The sequence below is a fragment of the Ochlerotatus camptorhynchus genome, unplaced genomic scaffold (genome assembly GCF_037179485.1).
Source record: "Ochlerotatus camptorhynchus isolate MF236.1 unplaced genomic scaffold, CSIRO-AGI_Acam_v1.1 ptg000491l, whole genome shotgun sequence".
NCBI lineage: Eukaryota > Metazoa > Arthropoda > Insecta > Diptera > Culicidae > Ochlerotatus > Ochlerotatus camptorhynchus.
The window spans coordinates 885,692-909,531 of NW_027040976.1; the positions used below are offsets into that span (position 1 = coordinate 885,692).

Sequence of the window (23,840 nt, forward strand, 5' to 3'; positions counted from 1 at the left end):
AAATATAAAAAAAAATCAAATCTCACCTATGCCCAAGATCACGCTTGATTTGTTTTCCGTCGATCTTGTTTTCCGTACTGAGTACACTGAAAATTATTGATTTTTATCTGAATATCACATAACATAATAAATTATATGTGAATAATCGACAGATTTCATTGGACACAATATGATATGATTTAGAAGTACAATTTTCATTTATGGGATCAAAACCTGTCAAATTCGTTTTCACACAGTCACAATTACGACTCACGGGCGCTCACTCTGAGTGAACACTCATGATTTTTCCGGGTTGCCTTTCAAACTCCTCTTGTTTCTAACAAGTACAAAATAGCAGTATAACATCTAATGATTTCCAAAATTCCACAAATCATTTTTTTATAGTAAGTGAGTGAAAGCAACCCTGCTAAAAATATGTCATTTTTGCAGTGCGGTCTACTTTGATCAATTGTACTGGTTGTTTGATATACATTTAAATTGATGTGTATACAAATGAAACCATTAAGGGCCACCCAAATTAGATCCGTTTGCGTTGCGTTGACGTAAATTTGACAGTTAGACAATAGATTTAGCTGTCACTTTGCCGCAACGCATCCGATCCGGATCTAATGTGCATGGGCCCTTAGAGTTAGCAGTGTTTTTCGTAAATCTTGAATTTGTTTCTGCGTTCGAAATCTTCAAAATATGTATATAGGGGAAATGGATGTAATGTCAGCCTAAATGCCCCTAATATGGCCCATGCATAAATTCAGCAATCGACTAAATTTTCAATGGTGACCAAAAATATCTATTAGTACCGTCCCAATGACGCGTTCATTTAGATAAAATTGATAAATAGCAGATTCTTAGCGATGGGCCCAATCTTAGATCCATAGGCCAGCATTAGAGCAATTTTCCCTAGGTAGTTGAACTTGATAATTTGCTAACAAGATTAAAGAATTGCTTCGGAAAGTTCCCAAGTTTTTTTTTTCAGAACCAAGTCTTTCTTTTAAATTTGCCTCTGAATTAAGCTTAACAAAAATATATTTAGTTGAAGATGTTAATTTCAAATAACAGACTAAAGTGGTAATTTTATACGATAGATGAGGAGATAAAATTATAGAATTGATAGTTCAGTTAGAGTACGGCAGTGTGAAAATTGCATATAGAGTAGAAAGCGAGCAAGGACAACTTTAGAAAGGAACAAATCGGTTTGATCATCTCTCTTTACCAAACTCCCCCGTTGGAGAGGAATGGTGAGGGGTTTACACCATTTTTACTCCTCCGATCCACATGAGAGGAACAGCGGAACAGACATTGAGGATGCTGTAACGGAATCGGTAGCGGGAATTTGGTGTGACATCAATCGAATCAGTAGAACAGCCCTAAGCGGAGAATATTTGGTAGAAAACTCTACTGGGGTGAGTGCTGGTCATATGCAGGAATGAGAAGATGATCGGTTCCACTGAACATTATAAACATGTTTAAAACAAACTCTTGAAATAAATTAATGCATGATTACTAGATTCTGAATGAATTGCGCATCCAATCCGATGAGATCGAAATCGTAAAATTCCGGAGCCCGATATCCGTTAAACTCCGCTATATTTGTCAGCAAATTCATCGAGAGCTTCCAGGATGATCAGAACTGATGCGAACCGTCTTCGGAAGCAGCATTCTGGTTCCGGTACTGCAAAAGTAAAACGAATGAAAACCATCATCGAACCATTTCCAAAACTTCTCACCTTGATGATTTCCTCCAGTGGCTTCTTGGATTGTTTCCTTCCGTCTGCCGTGATAAATGCCTCCAAAATAAATAAGCTAGCGGTGGCGTGCCAGAAACGGGATTCCGCTTATTTTGAGTCGAATTTGGAGGTAAAAAGAAGTCCAGTGCTGCCAAAAACTTTGCTTTGAAGAAGTATTTTTGATCAAGGGGTAGGTCACTCCGCACACCAATCTTAGGTCATCTTTTTTGTCAGTGTATGCCCGAAGTATGCCGATTGTACCGGTCATAGAGCAAGCTGCGAGCGCGGAGCGTGTGCGAAAAGAGAATGAAAGAAATACGAAACGGATCAGTTTCAAGAAGTGACAGTTTCATCAGATTCCCCAACTAACCATACTCAAGCAAAGTAAGAATATACAAGCTATATTGCGACTATATGGTTACTTGGGTACTCATATGGCCGTAAGAATGGTTCATCGGTTGCGAAGTGAAGTATTTCTGAAAGTGATGCGTTAAATTTCTCAATGTTTTGATTTTATCCTAACGTTACCTTCATGTTTTGTCACAGACAAGCAGACACAACACATTGAACATTTATCATTGTGAACCCTACCGCCATGTGTCGTATATACTTTGATGGGCAATACACTCAACAGATGGTTGTAGTGTGTAAACGTCTAAAGCTAGGGAATTGATTATGTGCACCACAAGTGGCGGTACTAGCAGCTAAGAAACATTTAAACGTTTTAAGAGTGTTATGTCTGCTTGTCTGTGATCATACCTTCACTATCACAACTTCGGGTAATCTGCGAAAGTACTTGCATTTTTCTCAGGCACTTTTGGTCTAACTGCAATCACTCTCTCATACTCGAAATGTGCCACGACCAAATTGGCACAACGACGCCCTATACCCTTTCTGACCGAAGCGCAGGGCAATGACAGTTGTCCAGCTGTGCTCCCATTTTATTTACAACAATACAATTCCTACGAGATTGTGCGGAATGTATGCCGAAAATGTGCCGATGGATGTGCCTAAGCTGCGTAGAATATAATTTGGGCACTTTTATTTAAGAAAATGCACTTTTATAATTACAAATCGAATGTGAAAAAAACACTTTTAAATCAAAAAAATCCATTTTCATTTTAATATTTTCGCAGTTGAAACTACGAATTTTGCGAAACTTTTAAATTGAAATTGCATTATTTTTATAGCAACAATTTATGTTATTGATGTGTATGTGTCAGTCTCAGGGCCGATTTTGACGTAGACTACGTCTTACGGGGAGGAACTGGAGGTTAATTGAAAATCTAAAATTGTGACCGTCACGAAAAGGTGTAAGATTTTGAACGCTTATAACTTTGTCATTTATAGATTAAATTAAAATCCAAATACACCATTCGATAGGAAATAACATTCACAATATGCTGCAATTAATGCTTTTCCATTTTTAAATCGTTTAAAATTGTACAAATAAAAAGTGACAATTTTTCACTGTTCTAATGAATTAAACGTTCTCCTCAAACCAAGTCGTCATAATAGAGAACCATTAAGTTGCGCATCGTTAAGCTTGAACCTGTGAAGCTATATAAGAGCTTTACTGTCTCTCTCTGCTCATTAAAGCTTCGTACGGCGTGGCAAGCAGAAGCAGGAGCAAAATTGGAAAAAGGTGGAAGAGTGGCTAGAGCGCTGATGTTGTGAATCCGCTCATTTTCGCATCGGATGGACGGACGGTGTGGTAAAATAGCAGCAGTCAGCGTGATCACCTTGATGACAACCAACCATGGGGTTGGAGAGGATGTGGGATTTGTGGAGATCTAACAATTGATCCTTTTCAGGACCACACATATTTTACAGAAACAGTTTTTGATACTGATTTCGGTCCCGTTCAAATAATATGAAACGTGACCCCCCCCCCCCCCCATCCTTTTAAACCTAAAAAGAATTGATGTTAATTTTTTCACCCGCCAAAAGAGCCAAACATTCGAGTTGAGAGAAAATGTGCATGTCATGTATGCTGTATCTCTCATAGCTACAAAATAGTGTAAAACATGCAATTAGATTAACATCTGAAGTCTATCCTTTTTTAGATATTCTGCAAAAAAACTACTTTCTGTCACGCCCCATTCATAAAAAAAACGGTGGGAAATCCTGTCAGGGGCGGGACTTAGAAAGTAGTTTTTGTGCAGAATATGTAAAAAAGGAGGGACTTCGGATGTGGTATACACATTACAGATGCATTACTGTAAGAACTGTAAAATTCTATGAATTTACACGCTAGTGTTCGTGAGATTCTTCTTGGCGAACTGAACTTTGATGATTTTGGGCCATCTTTGTGTTGAAGTGGGATTTTCAGTGAGATTGACGCGCCCTTTTTTACAAACCATCAGCTAGGAAGCTTAATAAGTATTGCGAATTGTGTTATTCGATTTGTTGGATCGTATCGTTGGAAGGAGATTCTTAAATTCCCGTGGATTTCGTGTAAGTGTCTCTGCTTACGGGTCCGCACCTCCGTTTTTGGCCCTTCATACAGCGATATTGTGAATTCAGATCGGTAGCTCAAATTGATCTTGCTATTGAGTGGAGCTGCATACAAGGCAAGATCTTTGAAGGGATGGTGGCTACCTTACATACATACATACATCCCTGTGTTGAAGTGGGATCCAGAGGGACGGTAAAAATTCATTTACATCTTTAAGTAGAGGTTTTTTTTTTTTTTTGGTTTGTTTTTTCCGTCGATCTTGTTTTCCGTGCTAAGCACCAATGCTACCGACGTGCCAGGAAGGCAGCTCCCACACCTGGACCCTACCTATCGACCCATCAACTCATGAACCGGGGACCAACGGCTTTACTTCCCATCCGAAGGAAGGCGTGATCAGATATGTTATGCCTCAGAACATCCCGGCGGCGCCGACTGGGATTGAACCCAATCCTGTTGGGGTGAGAGGTAATCACGCTTACCACTACACCACCAGCGCCGTTGACATTGAAGTGTGCATGGAGAATATATTTTATAACGGAGCATTAAAGACAAGCGTTTCATATGCGGAAATATCCCTAACGGAAAGTCCAGAAACAGTCAGAAAAATATCTAATAAGGGTGAGGAAATTGACATGTCAAGGAGAGGAAATGGAGTAAATTGAGGAAATAAGTTTCTTCTACTGTATTTTAAATCAATATCAAGAAAAATGCACGAGAAGTTCACTAAACATCTCTACGTAGTCTACGTCAATCATGCGGTCGTGCCGTGCACACAACCGCACCATTTTTTTGACCTCCGCTTAAGCCTTAAACCAGGTTTAACTATTTGAGTCAGAGCACCTAAACTCAGCGAGTTTTTCGTTGACTTTGGTATTCTCCTCTGAAATATGTTGGTGTCATCTCTATAATTAATATAAAATGCTCTTTAAGTTTGGTTTGGAATTTTGATTAAAACCAGTCGATCAAAAGCACAGGGATTTTCGAACATAGAAAATAACTTTCGAAATGTCATTTTTAACCACGATTTAAATTTAACTCGGCAAATGGTTCACAGCCTAAGATTCCTTGACAACACAGTACAAAAATAATAATTCCTTGTCTATTTTTCTTATGAAAACAGTACCAAACGATATCGGAGGCTTCATTCGTTCCGTAGATAAAATATATACCTTGGACCGAGGGGTGCTCCGATCGGCATAAAAATGTGGATTTTCTAAAGTATCTCCTCAATAATTGATCTTAATCGGAAGACGTCAATTTTTCCTTTGTAATTTTTCTCGGTCACTTGGCACGAAATTATTAAATATGTTAAGGATTCAATCAAATACTCGATTATTTTCCGGTTCATCCCAATTGTTCTCAATTCCCAGTTAATTTCCGGTACTTCAAGTTTTCCAGGATCAGTGGCCCAAAATGTTCGAAAATTAGATTTGAATTGACAGTTAGATACAAATTTTACATCGGTATAGCAGCAGTGTGGTCAACTTACGGATTTATCCATAGATGTACGGTTTCTAGATTAACTACACCCACCATAAAAATGTCATAAAAGTTCTAGCATAGCAGCACAGAACAGAAGTGGAAATGTGAACGAATCAGTGTATCAAAAAGTCGAAGATAATGTTTGTTCACCAAGCGATGCTTGTGGGTGCGCTTCACACGGGTTTTCTATAGGCACTCACACCATTAAAACATGCTATCCATGTAAACTGCAGGCTAAATAATATGCAGCCACCTTTGGATCCGAAGTTCAAATGTTCTAAATATTAGTAGAGGAGCGGAGTCAAAATGCTACTTCGCCCCTATTGAAAATTATTTGGAGGGCCAAAAGTGCCATGGCAACATCAAACAGCCACAGAGCTCACATCTTATTCCAACTCACTCTCCACTGACTTCACCCAGTCGAAAGTCACGCCCACGATGATTCAACCAAGCTCATCTTTATCCCGAACACGTTCCTGCAATAACCATCCAATTGCAAATTTGCCCAGCGTTGGTTGGATCGCTAAAGGTAAACAAATTACGTAAGCGCATCAAACCGGACCAAGACGAAAATAAAACATTCCTGTTTTGGCATCGATCTAGAACTAAAAAAAAGCAAAAAGAAATCAAAAAAAGTTTCCACTGCTCCATCATAACAGAAACTAAATAAAAAAGATAATTACCTTTAATGAGCCGGTCGGTGGAGCGGCAGTCGGCCCCGTCAATCGGTAAACAGTAAACACCCTAGCCGGAGAACAGAGAGGTGGTAGCATCAAGAGAGACGGGCGCCTCCAGCGGTCATACTTTGCTCAGGTGGCGTACAAAACGATTTGCACTTGTCTTGTCTGTTTATTTATCTGCTGTCTACGTTGAGCACGATTTTACTGAGAAGTTGATAGTTCAATGGAAACTAAGATTTACGACCTTCCACGAATGATCGACAGCAAAACAAGAAGTTGAAGGAGAGAAATTCTCAGAATTTGGTTAGGTTCCGGGTCATCTTGAACCAAGCAAGAAAATACATCGACGGTTCATGAACAAATTTGAATTATATTTTATTTACACGAAGATAAACAGAAAACATCACTTACGGTCTAATCAGTTTTAAGTCTTTTGTGGGAATCGCTTAACATAAGCAAATATAAATTCGATAGAGATTTGTGATTGTTTTGCCTTAATTCTAGCTTAGCTTAGTAACAATTTTTCTTAAACATTTACTCAAAAGAAGCATTCAGTTCGACGCACTTATCTCGAATTTCCGGGAACGAAAAAGTCTGATAGTTGCTGGCTTTGGTGACATGGTTCTCCTTCATGGCCGCCCGAATGATGTCGTGTCCCTGGAGGACCATGCTGCGAATCGAGTTCAGATCTTCGAGCACCCGTTTATTCGAAGGGATGAGCTGTTTGGCCTGGGCGATGGCCTTCTCTATCTGACTCTCGGCCATATCGAACCGTCCGGTGGCGTGAGAGCGGAGATAAAATCCATATGCTAGATAGCCCTGGACGATGGGAACGGTGGGGGTGAGTTGTCCGTACAGTTTGGTGGTGACATCGAGCAGTTCCATAAAGGTTGAGACGGCGTCGGAAACGGCATTCATGAGCAGCAGACATTCGCCGTAGGTGAGCAGGACGTCAGCGTAGCGGGGGTGCACGTTGCCATACTTGGAGCGAGCACGATGAATAGCTTGCGCGATTAGCATACTTCCAAGGTCGTAGCGTTGCTTAGCAAAGCAGAACAGAGCCTCTATTTGCAGCACGGCGATGACGTCACCGATCGGGGTAGAATCTGTGATAAGACTCATTGCTTTGAGGGACCACTCGTGACATTGATCATACTCTTCAACAGAATAATGGAAGTGCGCGATTTCCATGTAGGATTTGACTAGCGCATCTGTGTCGATCACGTTGACGATCAACTGCAGCAGGGTATCACATGTTTGTTTGGCATTCGGGTGGGAACTGCTTCTCTCGGAGCGCAGCAGCTTTTGAATGCATTCCAGTTCCAGTTTCTTGTGGAAACGGTTGTCCTTAATCAACGAGATCATGTCTTTAGCTATGACTAACACATCGACACTGAAACTGGCCCAACCGGCTTCGTGCAGATAGGAGCCGAGTTTCAAGGTTGCCAGAATACGACTCATAAAGGCTGGCGATCCCGGTTCCAGTGGGTCGCTACGAGCCATATCACAGTAATTAGTAGCGAGGTCAGAGAGAACTGGCTTTCCGCTGAAGCTTGCCTCGCGCAAGCAACGGTCCAAAATGTGCTGATTCGATGCATGACCGTTGAAGATCCTCATAAACAGAGCCGGATCGGAGAGCTCTTGTCGCAGTGCGTCGCGCAGAGCCGGATAAAGGCACATTTCTTCGAAAATATTAACCAGAGCTGCGGTGGGCAAGAATTGCAGTTCTGAAATCCGTTTCCCGTTCTGATGGGTGCGGTTAACTTCAGCTACAAACACTTTCACGCATTCCTGATACAGAGACGGCGCATTGGCCGGAACTATCCGAATGCCACTGAAGCGGGCCTTGTTAATGGCATTGTACATTTTCGAAATCATGGTTGCTTCCGATTTCCGTGTCTACACAAAAGTCCTTTCACTTAAAACACTTTTCCCCTTGAAATTGTTGAGAACTTGTTTTCTTCTTTTAAAACATTCGCTACCGCAAACTTCCGTCACTTGTAGTAAAGAACGCAAACGACGAGCTAGTGCTAGTTGCTGGAATAAGTTTAACGATCACGATTCAACTGATGCCGTTCGGATCCGAAGTTGGCCTTTTATACCACACGAACGAACCACCTCGGAACGCAGTCGACTTGGCTACAGTAGCCATGACACCAACACCACGATCGCATGCTACCTACGCCAGAATAAGCTATCTCGCTCTAGTCGGACGGACACGATCGGTCGATCGCCGCAGCAGCATCAGCCGGCCCGACGCCGGTTTGTTTTGAACACTTTTCTCCCGCACGAGACGAGCCTCCGAAACGTAATCGCGTAGCACAACAAACTGGCGGTTATGTGGCGTGTTTGCTAATGAGGTAGGATCAAGCTCGCCCAGATCTGGCGGGGTAGAAGAAGGGGATGTAGGCACAGTGTGCGAAAGAGAAACGCTTGAAAAAAGGTCAATTTCCGAGATTTGCGTTGTGGAAGCCGGAGGTAGGGAGAGCAAAATTGTTGCTTGATCAAAACAACGGCGAATCGAAAGGCCGGATTTGGTAAGAAAACAGCACCGAAAGTAAGCGGCAACTGGAGGAAAACAACCCGTTCGAAAATAAACACAACGACTGCGTAAAGGAATGTTAACGACGCAAAAACAGACTTATCAAGGTCCGAAAGTGGCGCAAAGAGGTGGGCTGCCAAGTTGATCATTTTGAAAGAATAACTGAATTATAAGTTTTATAGAAATGGTTAGGAACTAGTATAGCTCTTCAAATTGAATTGATGATAACGAAGAAAAGAGAAGATAATCTGGCAACACTATAGTGACGACGCAACTGGCGATCGATCACCTCCAAAAACAACAATCGCAACCCGACCATCGGAAAACGGGAACAACAACAAAAAAAAATGTTTACGTTTTTTTTTAATCCAAAAACAAAGCAATTAACTTGAATTAATTTGATCCTCGATTCGGAACAGTCAAACTGACGACACCGTACAAGTTTGTGGCATCATGATCATCTCCTGAGATCGTGCTTGTTCTGAGTGCCTGCACAGCTTCACGTGTTTCGATAATCAAGCAACGCGTGGCCAGAATTCTTCCATTCTCGACCGACGCCATCCAGCCGCACTTTGCTACAAATCTCACAAGCATTCTAAACGGCTAGATAAGACTCCCCGTGTATCCGAGATTAGCAGCAACCAGACCTGTCTTAGATATTTATTAAGCATTGCTTATTTATAAAGCAACCGGTTTTTTACATATATCCCCTTGTCTCTGTACTGTTGAGCAGATTTAATAGACACGCTCCAACTGAAATGGGAATAATAAATTGCTCCGATCGTATACATTCGTCATCCTGCCATCCAGCCATCTCGTTAAAATACACTCTAACCAAGTATTCTACCGGCATCGAGTGTCGCGATCGGAGTGAGTAGTTACTGCAGCAGAAACATTAACGATGACGGCAACGCAATCGCTCCACTAGGTAGTTTGTGAAGAGAAACGACTTATCAACAACCGTTCTAACCCAATGGCATTAGACCGCGGCAACCATGTTGTGAGAACAAGGTCGCGCGACGAATCGGTGTGCGCACCGCAATACAATATCTACAACTCCAAATATAAGAAGAAAAAAACGGTGACGCTACACTGTGTTCCGTATTGTGTAGAATTGTGACCTCATCACGCGGTACTTGAGATGAGAAATTTAATAATAATAATATAAATTTACAAGATTTAAAATTCTTTGAAAGTGGGTACAAAGATGGACTTCAAAACCCATCAGGGTGATGCAAAGCAGCTGTCAAATTAATAGGCACAAATTCGTTGTATCCACCGAGCATAACTTACACGTTATTCGGGTTTCATAAACAAACACCGAACAAATCAGTACCATGGCTGATATGCATTTCACAAACGATATAACATGTTTCTCAGTGCCATCATTTCGGGTGGCTTTCCGGTTCCTATCCGAGTATAAACAATGTATAAATGAGTGGTTTTGAGAATGAAATGGGTATATTCAGATTGTTTCAGTCGCCAATCGATCTGCCAAAATCCGTTCCAATCGAACAAAGCAATGCATGTTGACAGTTCGGACTATGACAGGTTTCCCATACTCTTAAGAATGGTATCGGAGCGGAACTTATTAAAATGGACCTCGCACTTTAGTTTATTCTATGTATAAAAGATTCTTGTTATATTCATTACAATTCCTTTGGTAATTTCTTCAGATTTACCTATAAGCATTTTTCAGAAACCTTTTGAAATTCACCTCTGCCCTGCTATTGCAGTTTGCTAATAATTTTCTTGAAACATTCCTCAGAACACTCCTGAAAACTTCCCCAGAACTTTGTTAAAATTCTTCTTAGAATGTTACAAGGGTTCTCCTTAAAATTCCCTAATATTTAAAAAGAGAAAAAGTTCATAGTTACAAATGGGATTTAAATAACACAATGATAAAAAAAAATCTGAATAATAATTCTCAGTCCTTCAAGAAAAACCAAGAGGATTTTCGTAGTCTGTAATTATCAAGAAAAAACAATTATTGTTGCTTTTTTTCGAGTTTTCTGAAATAATGAATCCAACTTCAATCTGATTTGGAAACTTAAACAAATGTGGAAGATAAACATTTAAAAAAGTAGAAGGGTCTCTGCCTAGGGGCACGAACGAAATCTTGACGTAGGACCGCTAGTGGACGGAACAAATGTGAAGAGCATTTAGTTCTTTTAATTGATCGATCATCTATTATCTTTACTCATTCCGTTTTTGAATTGTAGGCGTACCAAATTTGAAGTATTTTTTTTTTCAACGAGAAAGTTGATGAAGAGAATTGATCAAAATCACTTGCACCCTTGCTTCCAAGTTTGGTTACAAGATTACAACTCTGGAGAGCATTTTGTGTGGTCGTTGGGGGTGTGTGGTTCTGAATATGGACAAACAGGCACAGATAAATTCTATTCCAACGCTTTACTGTAATAAGCTTGTTGGCTCTGAAAAGGGCCGATTTGTTGCCAAAGTTGGTGATGATTTAACCTCCGAAACTGTACAGAGTGCGTCTGTCGCTTCAAAGCGTAGACGACATCCATGGCCGCTTACGATTGGCGTGTTCAGAGTAGGTGACAGCATCACGGATCACATTTTCCAGGAACACCTTCAGCACACCTCGTAAGATCAGATCTGAGATACGTTTGACACCGCCACGGTGAACCAGGCAACGGATGGTGGTTATTACGAAGAACCTTGCAATGACGCTTGGCACCTTCTTTACCAAGACCTTTTCCTCATTTGCCACAACCAGTCTTTGTTGCTTGTTAGGTAGAAAAGTGGACTACCTAACGTGCCACCACCCTCCTACTGCTGCTATTGCTGTCTCTGCAGCCTGCTCACCACGCCGTCCGAAGTTCAAATGAGTTGAGGCCAGACATCAGCGCTCTTTTATATCTTTTCAGGTTAGAGCAGAATGATGTGCAACCAAGTGGTACTCTATTATGACGACTGTGTTTGGGAAGAACGTTTATTTAATGAAAACAGTGACAACATTACATTTTTACAATGCTTGACATTACCACCTTTTCAATTGTTTCTTATTGAAAATCATCAGTCAGAAGCATTGCTATTGATGCGTCGAAATATTTATGATCGATTGATGATAAAACTATTGAAATTGGTCCAGGGGCAGCTGAGTTACTAATTTTCAAAATCTTCCATAATTTTGTTACATGTTCCATTTTCAGTTTTCACAAAGTGTACCCCCATCTAGAAATTACAGACATAGTCTTACGTCAAAAGTTGTCAAAAGCAAGTTAAATTAAAAATTTAAACTTTTTTCTAGATACATGAAATCTAAATAAATATATTTTGGGGCTGAGTTAGGGGGGGTCACTTGCCCCCCCCCCTTGGGTACGCCTATGACTAAAAAGATTAGTTTAAATCATTTGTGTAGTTGGAAAATAAAAATGCGATCGTCCGAAATGCCTTCGTACATGCAAGAGGAACCAGAGCGACAATTTCTATTTTACGAAATTTTCGTTGCCTTTTGTATTATTTTCGTACAATGCACTCATTTATTTTATCAATCATTCGCTCGTAATACGAAATGAAATCAGTAGCGAGTGTGGCATTTATAACGAAACTCGCTTCATAAAAAGTACGAATCTATTTCGTTGCAGACAGTGATGAAATTAGTATTAGCATATTGATACTTTTCCGCTCTCATATGCTCTCAATATCACGCGTGTTATTGATTTTACAAGCTCCTTTTATATTGCGAGACAATTCACAACGTGTAAAGTTGAAGGTGTTTCGGTAAAAATGACTGAAGTCGGTAATCATTTTTAAGTGTGAAGGCCCCGATTTTGGATCCTTCTCAATAATATGTTTCAAGAAATTATTCGTTGGCTAGTTTTGTATTTGCATGGAACACTAAAGTTTTCAAAGCCTTAGATAACATGAAAATAATAATAAAAACAAATAAAAATAAAAACTCTCACATATGTATACTGTCAAATTACAGAGGAACATTAGGGTAGTAAGGCCGGTGCGTGGCCAAAATCTCTGAGCCGTGGCCAAATTTTCTACAGCTATACGGCTTCGACAAAGTTGCTCGGTTTACAAGGCACCAAATTAATAAAATGGTTTCTGCTTAGTTCTTTTTGATCTAGTTCGTTTATTTGGAAGGCTCAATCGCGTTAGCTTTACGAAGGCGATAATTCATTTTTTTTTTTTTTGATCTTCCTTAAAAGTTGTTCTAGCTCGCTTTTCTAATATCTATATACAATCTTCACACTGCCATACTCTAACGGAACTATCAACTCTATGTTTTCATCTGCTCCATCTATCGTATAAAAATTACCACTACAGTCTGTTATTTGAAATTAGCATCTTCAACTAGATAATTCATTGTTAAACAACAACAAAATTCATGTTATGCAAGTTACGCAGAATACCCAAGTAACATTGCAAGTTTTATCGAGGATTTAAAGCAAGCTATAAGTCTAAATAATGGTTTCCAAAACCCTCATTAAACCAAAATTGTTACTTGGGTACTTGCGGCTTACCCGGGGGTAGGTGCATTGTCGAAGGATAGAATCAGGGGAGGAGCTTGGAAGTGAGGTTTCGTTGTCTCATTAGAGAGTTGTCGCCAGTATGGATGGAGTTTTCTAGGGAGAGGATTTCTTGGGTAAAGTCGTGCATTTTATAATATTGAGAAATCATGGTGACTAATTAACAATTTCCCGCTTTTTCCGAATTTTTTCCCGGAATTTGGAATATTTTCCCGGTTGTGCGATATACATTAAAAAAAAAAACATACAATCGAAAACCGAGGGGATCACTAGGTTAAATAGGTCAATTTGGTTCTGCGTTCGATTTCTACAAAACTTCTCTATATTTTAACGGTGTCCGGTAATTTGGTCGAATGCCGTTTGGTGATTGCCGTTTGGTCAAATGCCGTTTGGCCGAATACTGTTTGGCCGAATGCCGTTTGGGCGAATACATGAAAAGAGATTTCCAATTTTTAAACACTACTAGATTATTAAATGGCAGCCCTGTGGACTTTTTTTTCCACAATTCTGGGTTTTTGGCATTATATATATGGGATTTTTTGCTTAATTGCATATTGTATAAAACTGAAATTCTATATTGTCGATGGATTCATTATTCTTTTAAAGATAAGCTTTTAATTATGTAATTGGTATTTTAGCCACCCTTTTTAACATTAACAGTTCTTTTAAGTTCTGATGATCTTTTTTTTTTATTTTTTTACAGTAAACGCAGCTTGTCATAAAATTAATTTTATTCAGAATTTAAAAATAGGAGATTTTTCCTTCTTTCAAACATGAGCAGTTCTTTGGAGTTTTTTTGTTTGGCATTCGGCCAAACGACATTCGGCTAAACGACCCATTCGGCCAAATGGCATTCGGCAAAACGGTATTCGGTCAAATAACCCGGAACCATTTTAACTACCTTGAAAATTCAGTCAAAACTCTTTACAGAGTTAGAATATCCTCAAGTATTTAATTTGAACCATTTCCCTTCACAAATATTATTTCAGAATACTTCTAAAATAAGCTTGAGATTTTATCTGGGAGTCTCTAAAAATGTATTAATATAAGTCTAGAAGATCTCTGTTGATCAATCCAAAAAAACTACAAGAGGCAGCCCTATGGGGTTGTCCGCAATGGTGACGTAAGACTACGTGGTCTTAATTAATAAATCTTATTTGTTAATTGCAGCAGGAGCTTGAGTTTTGTGTAGGAATAGGAATTTGAACGGAGTTCTCTCTATTTAAACTCTTTAGTATGACGCGCTTGACATAGATGACCCACAGCAGCTCACGAAGAGCTACTGATTCCGATCAATAGCGGTGCGGCTTCATCCTCCTTCTATGGATGCTCATGTGTGCTGCAGCTCGCTGTTTGCAGGCAGCCTTCCGTTGAGTACTGGAGAACACCACCCCTCACCACGCGGTTATTGAATAAACACCGTTTGGTGAGACCGGATGGAATTCAACTTTGAAATCTGTGTAAGGGAAATCGCTTTTCGCAGGCAATCGGTGATAATTTTAACTATCATAGCAACAGTTGATTTTGGACGTGACATTTTGAAAAATGATAAAGTCTTAATTTTAACAGATTCGTAGAAAAAAATCCTAACGATTGGTTGTCTTAAACTTCATGGTATGTTAAATTTAAACATATATAGATAGAGCTGAAATTAGGCGTAACAGCTTTTGTAAACATTTTTGATTTTTAGGAATCCAAGACATACCCACGCAAACCATTATTACCGTCGGGTAAAGGAAGTCTTACCCTAACTGATGGTGATGTTGATTTGCGTGGGCGAGCCTTGACTTTCAAGACATCATCGAAAGAAGTCATTGCTTACATAAGCTGTTACGCCCTAATTCCAGCTCTATCTTGATATGGGAACTGACATCCAATTGATGACCTTGACAAATGTTCAAATACCATTTGAAATCCGTGTTAGGAAAATCGCTTTTCGCAGGCAATCGGTGATAATTTTAATTATGAATGCAACAGTTGCACATTCGCGCAATGTTCAATAGTAACATTTTGAAAAATGATAATGTCTTAAATTTAACAGATTCGTAGCAATACATCTGATCGATTGGTGATAAAATTATTGAAATTGGTCCAGGGGCAGCTGAGTTATTAACGTTCAAAATCGTTCATAATTTTGTTACAATGGCACACAAAGTGTACCGCTATATAGAAATCACAGACGTAGTCCTACGTCAAAAAGCATGAAGTTCATCCTTAGATTTTCTTCGAAGCTTCCTTCAATAATTCTATTTAAAATTCTCTTGAATTATCTTTCAAACTCCCAAACAACTCACCTCAGAAATGTCTTGAAATTTTATTCAGAATTATCTTCGAGTTGTCCTCTAGATTCTTCTGAAATTGGATTAAAAATTTCCTTAAAATTCTCTCGTAATTTGCTTCGTGATGCTCTTGAAAATTCCTTAAAATTATTCTCAGAGTTCCTTTGGAATTGAACCCTCAAAATTCGATTCCCTTGGTATTCACGAAGCCTCTTCACAATCAACTTAAAAATTTCCACATTCTACTCTGAATTCACATAAGTGACTTGGAGTTAAAGCTGATACATCATTTACATTCATTTCATACATTCATTTACATTCATTTGCTTCTAACTTTTTTCATCAACAGCATTCCGCAAAATGATGTATGGAGATTACGTAGGTTTTGTTATTAGCTTCAACTTTTGTTCACAACTCAAATCTGTATCTTTTATGCATCACGAACTAGAGCGGGCAGAACTTGTTACTGTTTTTCAGTGATTGTAAAATACATTCACTGAAAAACAGTAGTGGCTTCTGTTTGCTTTGGTTCGTCAAGCACCAGAGATACGGATTTGACTTGTTAACAACAGTTGTAGCTAATAACAAAACCTACAAAAGCTCCATACATCATTTTGCGGAATGCTGTTGATGAAAAAAATTAGAGGCAAATGAATGTAAATGAATGCACGAAATGAATGCAAATGATTTTCCATGCCTGAATGTATCTAAGAATTCTTTCCAAAACCCCCTTTGAAAAAATCTAGTCTAGTCTAAGAATCTTTTATTTTTCAATGGTCCAAAATCTTTTACATTTTAAAATAGATTAGGTTATTGTTTTCCCGATTTGACATAAAAATTCACCGGTTTTTCCCGGTGACTTCGAATTTCCAGATTTTTTTTCCGGTTTTCCTGATTTCCCGGTTCACTGGTCACTTTGAGAAATGCTTGCAGGCCAATGATTTACGAAGAGCAGGCCAACAGAAAAGCTACGGAGCATTTCGAAATAATATATTGGTAATTCGTTTCGTGCAGCTCTTGCATCACGAACCACTACCGTTGGTGATGATTGTGATCTTCATTGAACTGCTATCTGTTAACGTTCGGTGAAGTTTTGAACTAAGTGCGTGCGTGTTTTTTTTTTTTCAATGTATTAGGGTAATTGACGGCTTCGACAATAACTCATTCAATTATCGTAAGGGGGAAAACAACGTCCAATTTTGGCATGTGGATACATTGTGGTTCAGAGCACTCTTGGCCAAATTTGAGTGCTCTAGGACTTTGTCTACCCCCTGATAATAATAGATTAAGGTATTGCCGAAGCCGACATTACCCCTATAACTATAAAATCATCTCGTTTGATTTTTAGTAAGCCATAACTGGAAAACAGAAGAAGGTGATTTGAACAAACTAATCAGTAATATATGGACTGAACCCAAGTAGTACTGCATGTTTTATCATGGTCTTAAAAGTCCAAATCAAGGGCAACAAGGCTGTGATAAAACCGAAATTACTATTCGGGAAATTTCGTTTCCCAAATGTGGAAACAATCCTCAGGATATTTATTTCAATGATTACCAAAAATAAATTGAGGGATGCTATAAACCAGACTAAGTTGATTACTGATAATGAATATTGAGTTTGAAATATTGATGACAATGTATATCAATACTTCTATTAACAAATTCGCAAGTATGAGGAGCTGTAAACAGACTAAGTTTATTTAGTTTAAATGGGTGATAAAATAAATGCAGGTTAGAAAATAAATTTAACCGAATAAGGATTGTCGCGAGTATCTAGCTGTATTTCATGTGTGAAATATGAAAATGAATATCAAATCAGAAAATAGAATTTAAAAATTGATATCAAATCATAGGGGGGCCCACAATAAAAATAGACCAGGGTTCCCAAGGGTGCTTAAGACGGCCCTGGTGTGATATTACAACAACTTATTTTGCTATTATTCAGATATAGTACAAGATTTTTTTATATTTTTAATTCTTGATCAAACCAATAACAAATTAAGATGTTCTGATTTTGTTATGATAGTAAAACTTGCTATTGGTTTGATGTTCTCTTCTACTCAGGAAGCCATCTTAAAATATGCAGTTTAGTGCTGCCGTGGACGAACTTTTGTACTATTCTCGCACTCAGACAAGTATTTTACGAAATAGCCCCCCAATAATCAACCACCAAAGTTTTATTAGCACTCAACATTTACATTCGTCACTAAAAACTGTTTGTGAAAAGCCTTGTTTGCCCAATATATGAGCGAAAGGTAAATTGCATCTGTCAAATGCGTTGAAATTCGACAAAGAAACTAAAAAGTTGGTTGATCGTTCTTATCCATTTTCGTGTTAAAAATCAAATAAAATCATCCTTTGAATGAAAGAGCATAAACCTCAACGATGTACTAGTGCTATTAATGCAATGTTTTCATTCTTTTGCTAAGTTTTATTAGATGTGATGTTTGCGTCAAATTAGGCTCATGGTGTTCCTAATTAATTATATGATTAGCTATACTGAAGATCCGAGAGATGGCGCCCCTTCATTGGTAGGAAAATCATTTTTGCAGTATGGAGAATATCAGAAAATCCACGATTTGTGACTCAACATGCTTTCACAGAAGGAAACAAATAAACGATATTTACCTTATCATCATAGTAATGTACTCGTGCAATTTTTGTGCATCTAAAACTGCCCATAAAGACGATAATGAATAAAAACTGAAAATTTTCATGCATTTCCAAATGGTTTCCTACCATTCCCATACATTCCAAAGTGATTGGCCCTCTGGATGTGGATGATGTCAAAAACAACAAAACATTATTAATTATTTTCACTCCAAAATATAGAATCCAACATTAAGAAAAATCATCAGAAAATCAATTAGCAACCAGATTAGCAGTATGTGAAGCATTGTTAATCATATTCCAATTCCTAATGGATGTTTTTTTTTTTTGGCAGCCGCACAGTGAGACGAAATCAAAAATAATGGGACATGACTATTTGCGACGAAACTACTTTGTTTAGCATTTTGACGTCTTCTAGAATGTTTCTTCATTTTTTAAGTACTTTAATTGAGAATTGAACATTTTGGTTTAAGGGGGGCATACACTAAGATTACAAAAAAAAACTTTTTTATGTCTTGTTGAAATTGATGAAAATCTATGTAATTATTGTAGACGAAGCCATTTTTAGAAACTTTGTCAAAGATGTCAATTTTCTATCTCTCAAGTGGACGAAGTTATAGGGTGAAAATGGAGTACTAACGCTAGTACCCCCATAAAAATCTTTTTTTATCATAACTTTTTGGTTTGAATTTTTTGATTTTTTCAATGTTCTACAAAGTTGTAAGTGCTTTACAAATTGCTCAATGAAGTAAATCGCTATCTCTCCATGTAAAGGATTTACATTCGCATTTATAATTTTTCAACACTAACTTTAAATGGGTATATCTTGCAGGTTAGCAGGTATTAGCAGCTAAACTGGACGTAATTTCGTTCAGCAACTTATACCCTACTGTAACATATACAATTCATAGGGGGATCCAAGGAAATGCCTAATGAATTTTTTTAGTAAAGTACCTCAATCTTTTGCTACGTTTTGCTGTTTTCATGACCATTTTTCCAAGTATGTACATTAGGGTTGTAGCTTCGACAAAGTTGTTTGGTATAGTTTTCTCAATCTAAGCCCGAGTTTTGGTGAAATCTAAGCAATATTTGGATTTTTTTGTAAGCAAAGGAATCGTTCCGTTTCCCATACAAAATTTAAAATTCTCCCGCAAATCGAGATTATAATCATATTTGTTCAAATTTTGCCCAGCTATTGGGGACCAGAATAAGCGTACTTTTTAGAAATGCATTCCCTTGGATCCCACTATGAATTGTATATGTATCAGTAGACTAGAAGTTGCTGAACAAAATAACGTTGAGATTAGCTGCTAATACTTTCTAACCTGCAAGATACAAAAAGAAAAATTATAAAAAGGAATTTAAATCCCTAAAACAAATATATAGCTATTTTCTTTGGCAGCAAAAATGTGCCGTTTTAAAGCACTTACAACTTTGTAGAATATTGAAAAAAAATGTTAAATTCAAACTAAAAAGTTATGGTAAAAAAACGATTTTTAAGGGGGTACTAGCGTTAGTACTCCATTCTCACCCTTTAACTTCGTCTACTTGCGAGATGGAAAATTGACGCCTGGGACAAAATTTCTTAAAATGACTTCTTCTACAATGTTTCCATCAATTTCAACAAGACATAAAAAAGTTATTTTTTTTATCTTAGTGTATACCACCCTTAAGCAAAAAAAAAACACCACTGCAATAAAGTATTTAAACATTGAAGAAACATTCTAGAATACATCAAAATGCTACACTCAATAGTTTCGTCTCAAATGGCCATGCCCTTCTTCTTTTTTTTTTCGTCCCACTGTGAGCCGGGCAAGCCTACCGTATTCACTGAAAGGTCGAATGGGACATAAATCGATAATGACCCTATGTCCCTTATTCGAAATCTTTAGATGTGTACTGATTAATTTATCTTGACAACACATTACTATTTTTAAGAATCAATAGAAATAAGTGATTTGATTACACAGTTCTTTCATAGCCAATGCAAATCTTAGAAATCTTATGACATATTATTGAAAACCCAGATTGCAAGTTTAACAGGGCTGTGGCTTGTTGATGAATCTTGTCTACGAAATGGTCTAAATCTGTTCCGGAAAGGTCAAACTCATTCATTAAATATTATAACGACATGTACCCGCTACGTTTTTAACAATATTTTCAACAATTCATCATTATTGTTTCCTCTATTCTTAGATGTTGGCCGGCAAAATTTGAAAGAAATTGTGTTGATTTCTTAAATCAACATTGAATTTGATATTTCCTTAACTGCGTCAAATATTATGCTTTCACGTTATTGATCTCTTTATCAAAACTCAAAATTTCGCACCTTCAAACAGTTTGAAGTGCACCTTCAAACAGTTTGAAAAAAATAAAGGAAAGATCTCACCAAATGTCTGCATCAGACTAGTTGACAGTCCTAAAACTTTTAGTTAAAGGACGCTTCTGACAAAATGCTGCAATATTGAAATGTCTAGAAAAGTCAGATCCACGTAGATCCATATTAAATGCATTTGACAACTGTTTTGATGTAGTGGTAAGCGTGATTGCCTCTCACCCCAGCAGGCCTGGGTTCAATCCCAGTCGGCACCACCGGGATGTTCTGAGGCATAACATCTCTGATCACGTCTTCCTTTGGAAAGGGAACTAAAGCCGTTGGTCCCCCGTTCATGAGTTGATGGGTCGATAGATAGGGTCCAACTGCAGGACCCAACTAACAGTTTTAGCTGCAGATTAGCTTATACAGCCGAAAATTGGCTTATACAGCTAATTTTTGCCTGTATAAGCTAGTCTGCAGCTAAAATTGTTTGTTGGGGAGCTGCCTCCCTGGCGTCGGTAGCATTGGTAGAAAACAAGCATATATCAGTTACCGTACTACAGTAGTACGAAACAGCATTCTTTATCGTAACGTATCACTGGCGGATGCAATGTGCGCATGTCTTACGAAATCCTATAAGCTGGGTTTAGTTAGACTGATACAAAATCATTTATTAGCACTCACGCCACCATTATCGCGTGCAACACAGAATAGCCCTTTACTTCATTCGCTACGCAAAGAGCGAAATCTATAAATCCGGAGGACTTCGAGATTAGGGCGTAATTGCTTTTGTCAACAAGCACGTTAATCGCCAATTTCTCGCGAATTAAAATTCAATCTAAAAAAATAACAACACAAATAGGTAGAGGAATGATTTGTTATAGTTTGTTTGCGAGATTGATTGGTATAGTTTTATTCGCGTGAAATCAGCGAATGACGTGTTTGCATACAAAAGCAATTACACCCAAATCTCAAAGTTCTCCGGAAATATTCCCCAGAAAAAAAAATCTTGTGTCAAAATCGATCTTCCACATCCAACACCGGCGATTCCAGAAATTTCAATTGCGCTTTCCAAAATTGGTTCAATCCTCATCAAGGGCACAAAAGCCACGTTTCTGTTTGCATCTTTTTTGTGTTTACAAATTCGCATGCGTACGTGACCGAGATGTCGGCTGCTATGGAGATTGGGAATATTTTTCGGCTTTCTGGTGTTACCTGATCTGGTAGTTGACATGCAGCATTGCAATACCCTACCCGGTCCACATAATGACACTTTACTTTAAAGTTCACGAAGTGGGCGTAAATTGGGCTGGCTGGTTCTGGTTTAACTATTCTATCGTTAACAACATGTTGCAGTTTGTCTTCAGCCCATAGTTGGATACCAAGAGAACTCCCGTGATTGAGGTGGGGATTGCCAAGGGCAACGAAGCAGGGATGTTGCATTGCGATCATGGAGGGAGAGCAAACCTTCGAGTGGAAATCATCGAGGGACTGCAGGTTCAGTTTTTGAAAACGATGCAACTTTAATTGGCAATCCTACTTCAGGCAGTAATGTTGTGGATTTTTTCCATCCGTCACGAAATCCATGGAAGTTTTTGACACTGTGTAATGGATCTGCATCAAACAGTGCTTGTCATGGCTTGCGGCTTAAAATTCAAGGATTTGTGTTATCCACTCTAATCATGATTTTTAGTGGCATTCAGCGAGAGAATCATGCCGAGCAAATCAAAAACTGTTATATGAGCAATATTGTGTATGCGTGTGTAATACAAGGTTAGACTTCTCGCCACTGGATTTCACGAATACTAAAGTGAACTTCTGGGTAAAAACAAACTGCTGTTTGTTTTCAACCACTCTTGCTATGATTGTGTAAGTGTACACGCCAACACCATCGAACCCAGAGAAGACAATGCAAGTTGTTGAAGTGACTTAGTGACAGTGGAATGAATGTGTTTTTTCTTGAATTCTATTGTTGTATTTGCCACATCATCTCTTAAGGTTCAAGTGAGTAATAGTACGTTCAGACTACAGAGTTATAACATGTTATAGCACTATCTTGATGGTGGTTTCTGTGTTGCAATTATTTGACAACCGTTATAGCACGTTATAACTTTCCAGTCTGGACAGCGTTTAAAACTCACTCCTGATCTGATAGTCGGAGTTAAATTTACTTGAAATCGAATAAGACAAATCTCATTTTTTTTGGTCGCTTATTTCGCAGTTCAAGTGAGTGGGACACCAAATTGAATAAACTAAATCGAACTTTAAGTTGGCAAAAAAATAATTGAAACAACGTGAAACTAAAGATAAACTAAACTAAAGATAAGCTAAACTAGAAATATATATGTATAATGTAATGCATTTGCATACTATATTGTTATTTTTAAATAGAACTGGTCCCTTCACAAGTGCGATCGATAATGCTAATACAAGTGCCTCTATCATTACACTGATGGGAATAAATGAGTTCGTAAGATAAACATTCTCAAAATCGTTATATAACACAAAACAGTACTTGTTATATTGTGTGATTCCTACTAGCTGAATCTTCACCTATTGTTCCCAACAGATTGAAAACCAGATTGTTCAGCATAGGGATCATTACTTTAACTTCCGCTTCCGACAGATCCAAGCGGATAATGAAAGATCGATGATCTAATCTCAGATAAGAATTATATAGGCATACATTTTTTATGATATAAATACCATGATAATTTCCGTTAGATTCGAATAATTCCAGTCTTGGTAACAGAGCGCTCCAAACTGCATGTATGACGAAATACCCACACATGCTTTCGGTTACTGCAGAGCCAGTTTTGTAATGACTTTACAGTTTTCATGTTTCGATTGTCTCTGCTGGGGGCCCTTAGGCAAATTTGATTGGTATGATCTCCTCGATATCTTCGAAGATATTGACGATTCAAGAATGATACAAACAGGAAGAAAACGGGACACTACTTCAGAGTGTTCTGGAATCTAGGGCAGATGATTCATTCAATCCATTTACAAATGCCAACAGCAAATAATGGTGGATAAGGTAAAATCTATCAAGAAATTGATTTACATCATGGTTCAAAAAGGATAAACAGTCTAATTTAAGTACTAATGATTTAATAAAAGCACTTCTGAAAGCAACATTATTTTTTAAAAAATGACATCCTCTAGACTGAATTCGAAAATTATGGTGAATACCTTTGTATAATTAGTTCTGACAGGATGAGACGAAATAGCATTGATT

At 38.2% G+C, this 23,840-nt stretch overlaps 2 protein-coding genes across 5 annotated transcripts in view; one reads left to right on the forward strand and one right to left on the reverse strand.

Moving 5' to 3' along the window:
- The window catches only part of LOC135712517 (Ig-like and fibronectin type-III domain-containing protein 1), a 573,983-nt gene that overhangs the window by 388,998 nt on the left and 161,145 nt on the right, over positions 1 to 23,840 (forward strand). The gene's annotated exons all lie outside the window — the stretch shown is intronic.
- LOC135712541 (amyloid protein-binding protein 2-like) lies at positions 6,703 to 8,433 on the reverse strand. The gene has a single exon (XM_065235501.1). It carries the CDS (start codon positions 8,220 to 8,222, stop codon positions 6,879 to 6,881), a length of 1,344 nt encoding a protein of 447 aa, XP_065091573.1. The 5' UTR covers positions 8,223 to 8,433; the 3' UTR covers positions 6,703 to 6,878.

Bases quoted from the DNA above. Each gene is read 5' to 3' on its own strand.
- LOC135712541 (XM_065235501.1), bottom strand. From the start codon at position 8,222: ATGATTTCGAAAATGTACAATGCCATTAACAAGGCCCGCTTCAGTGGC.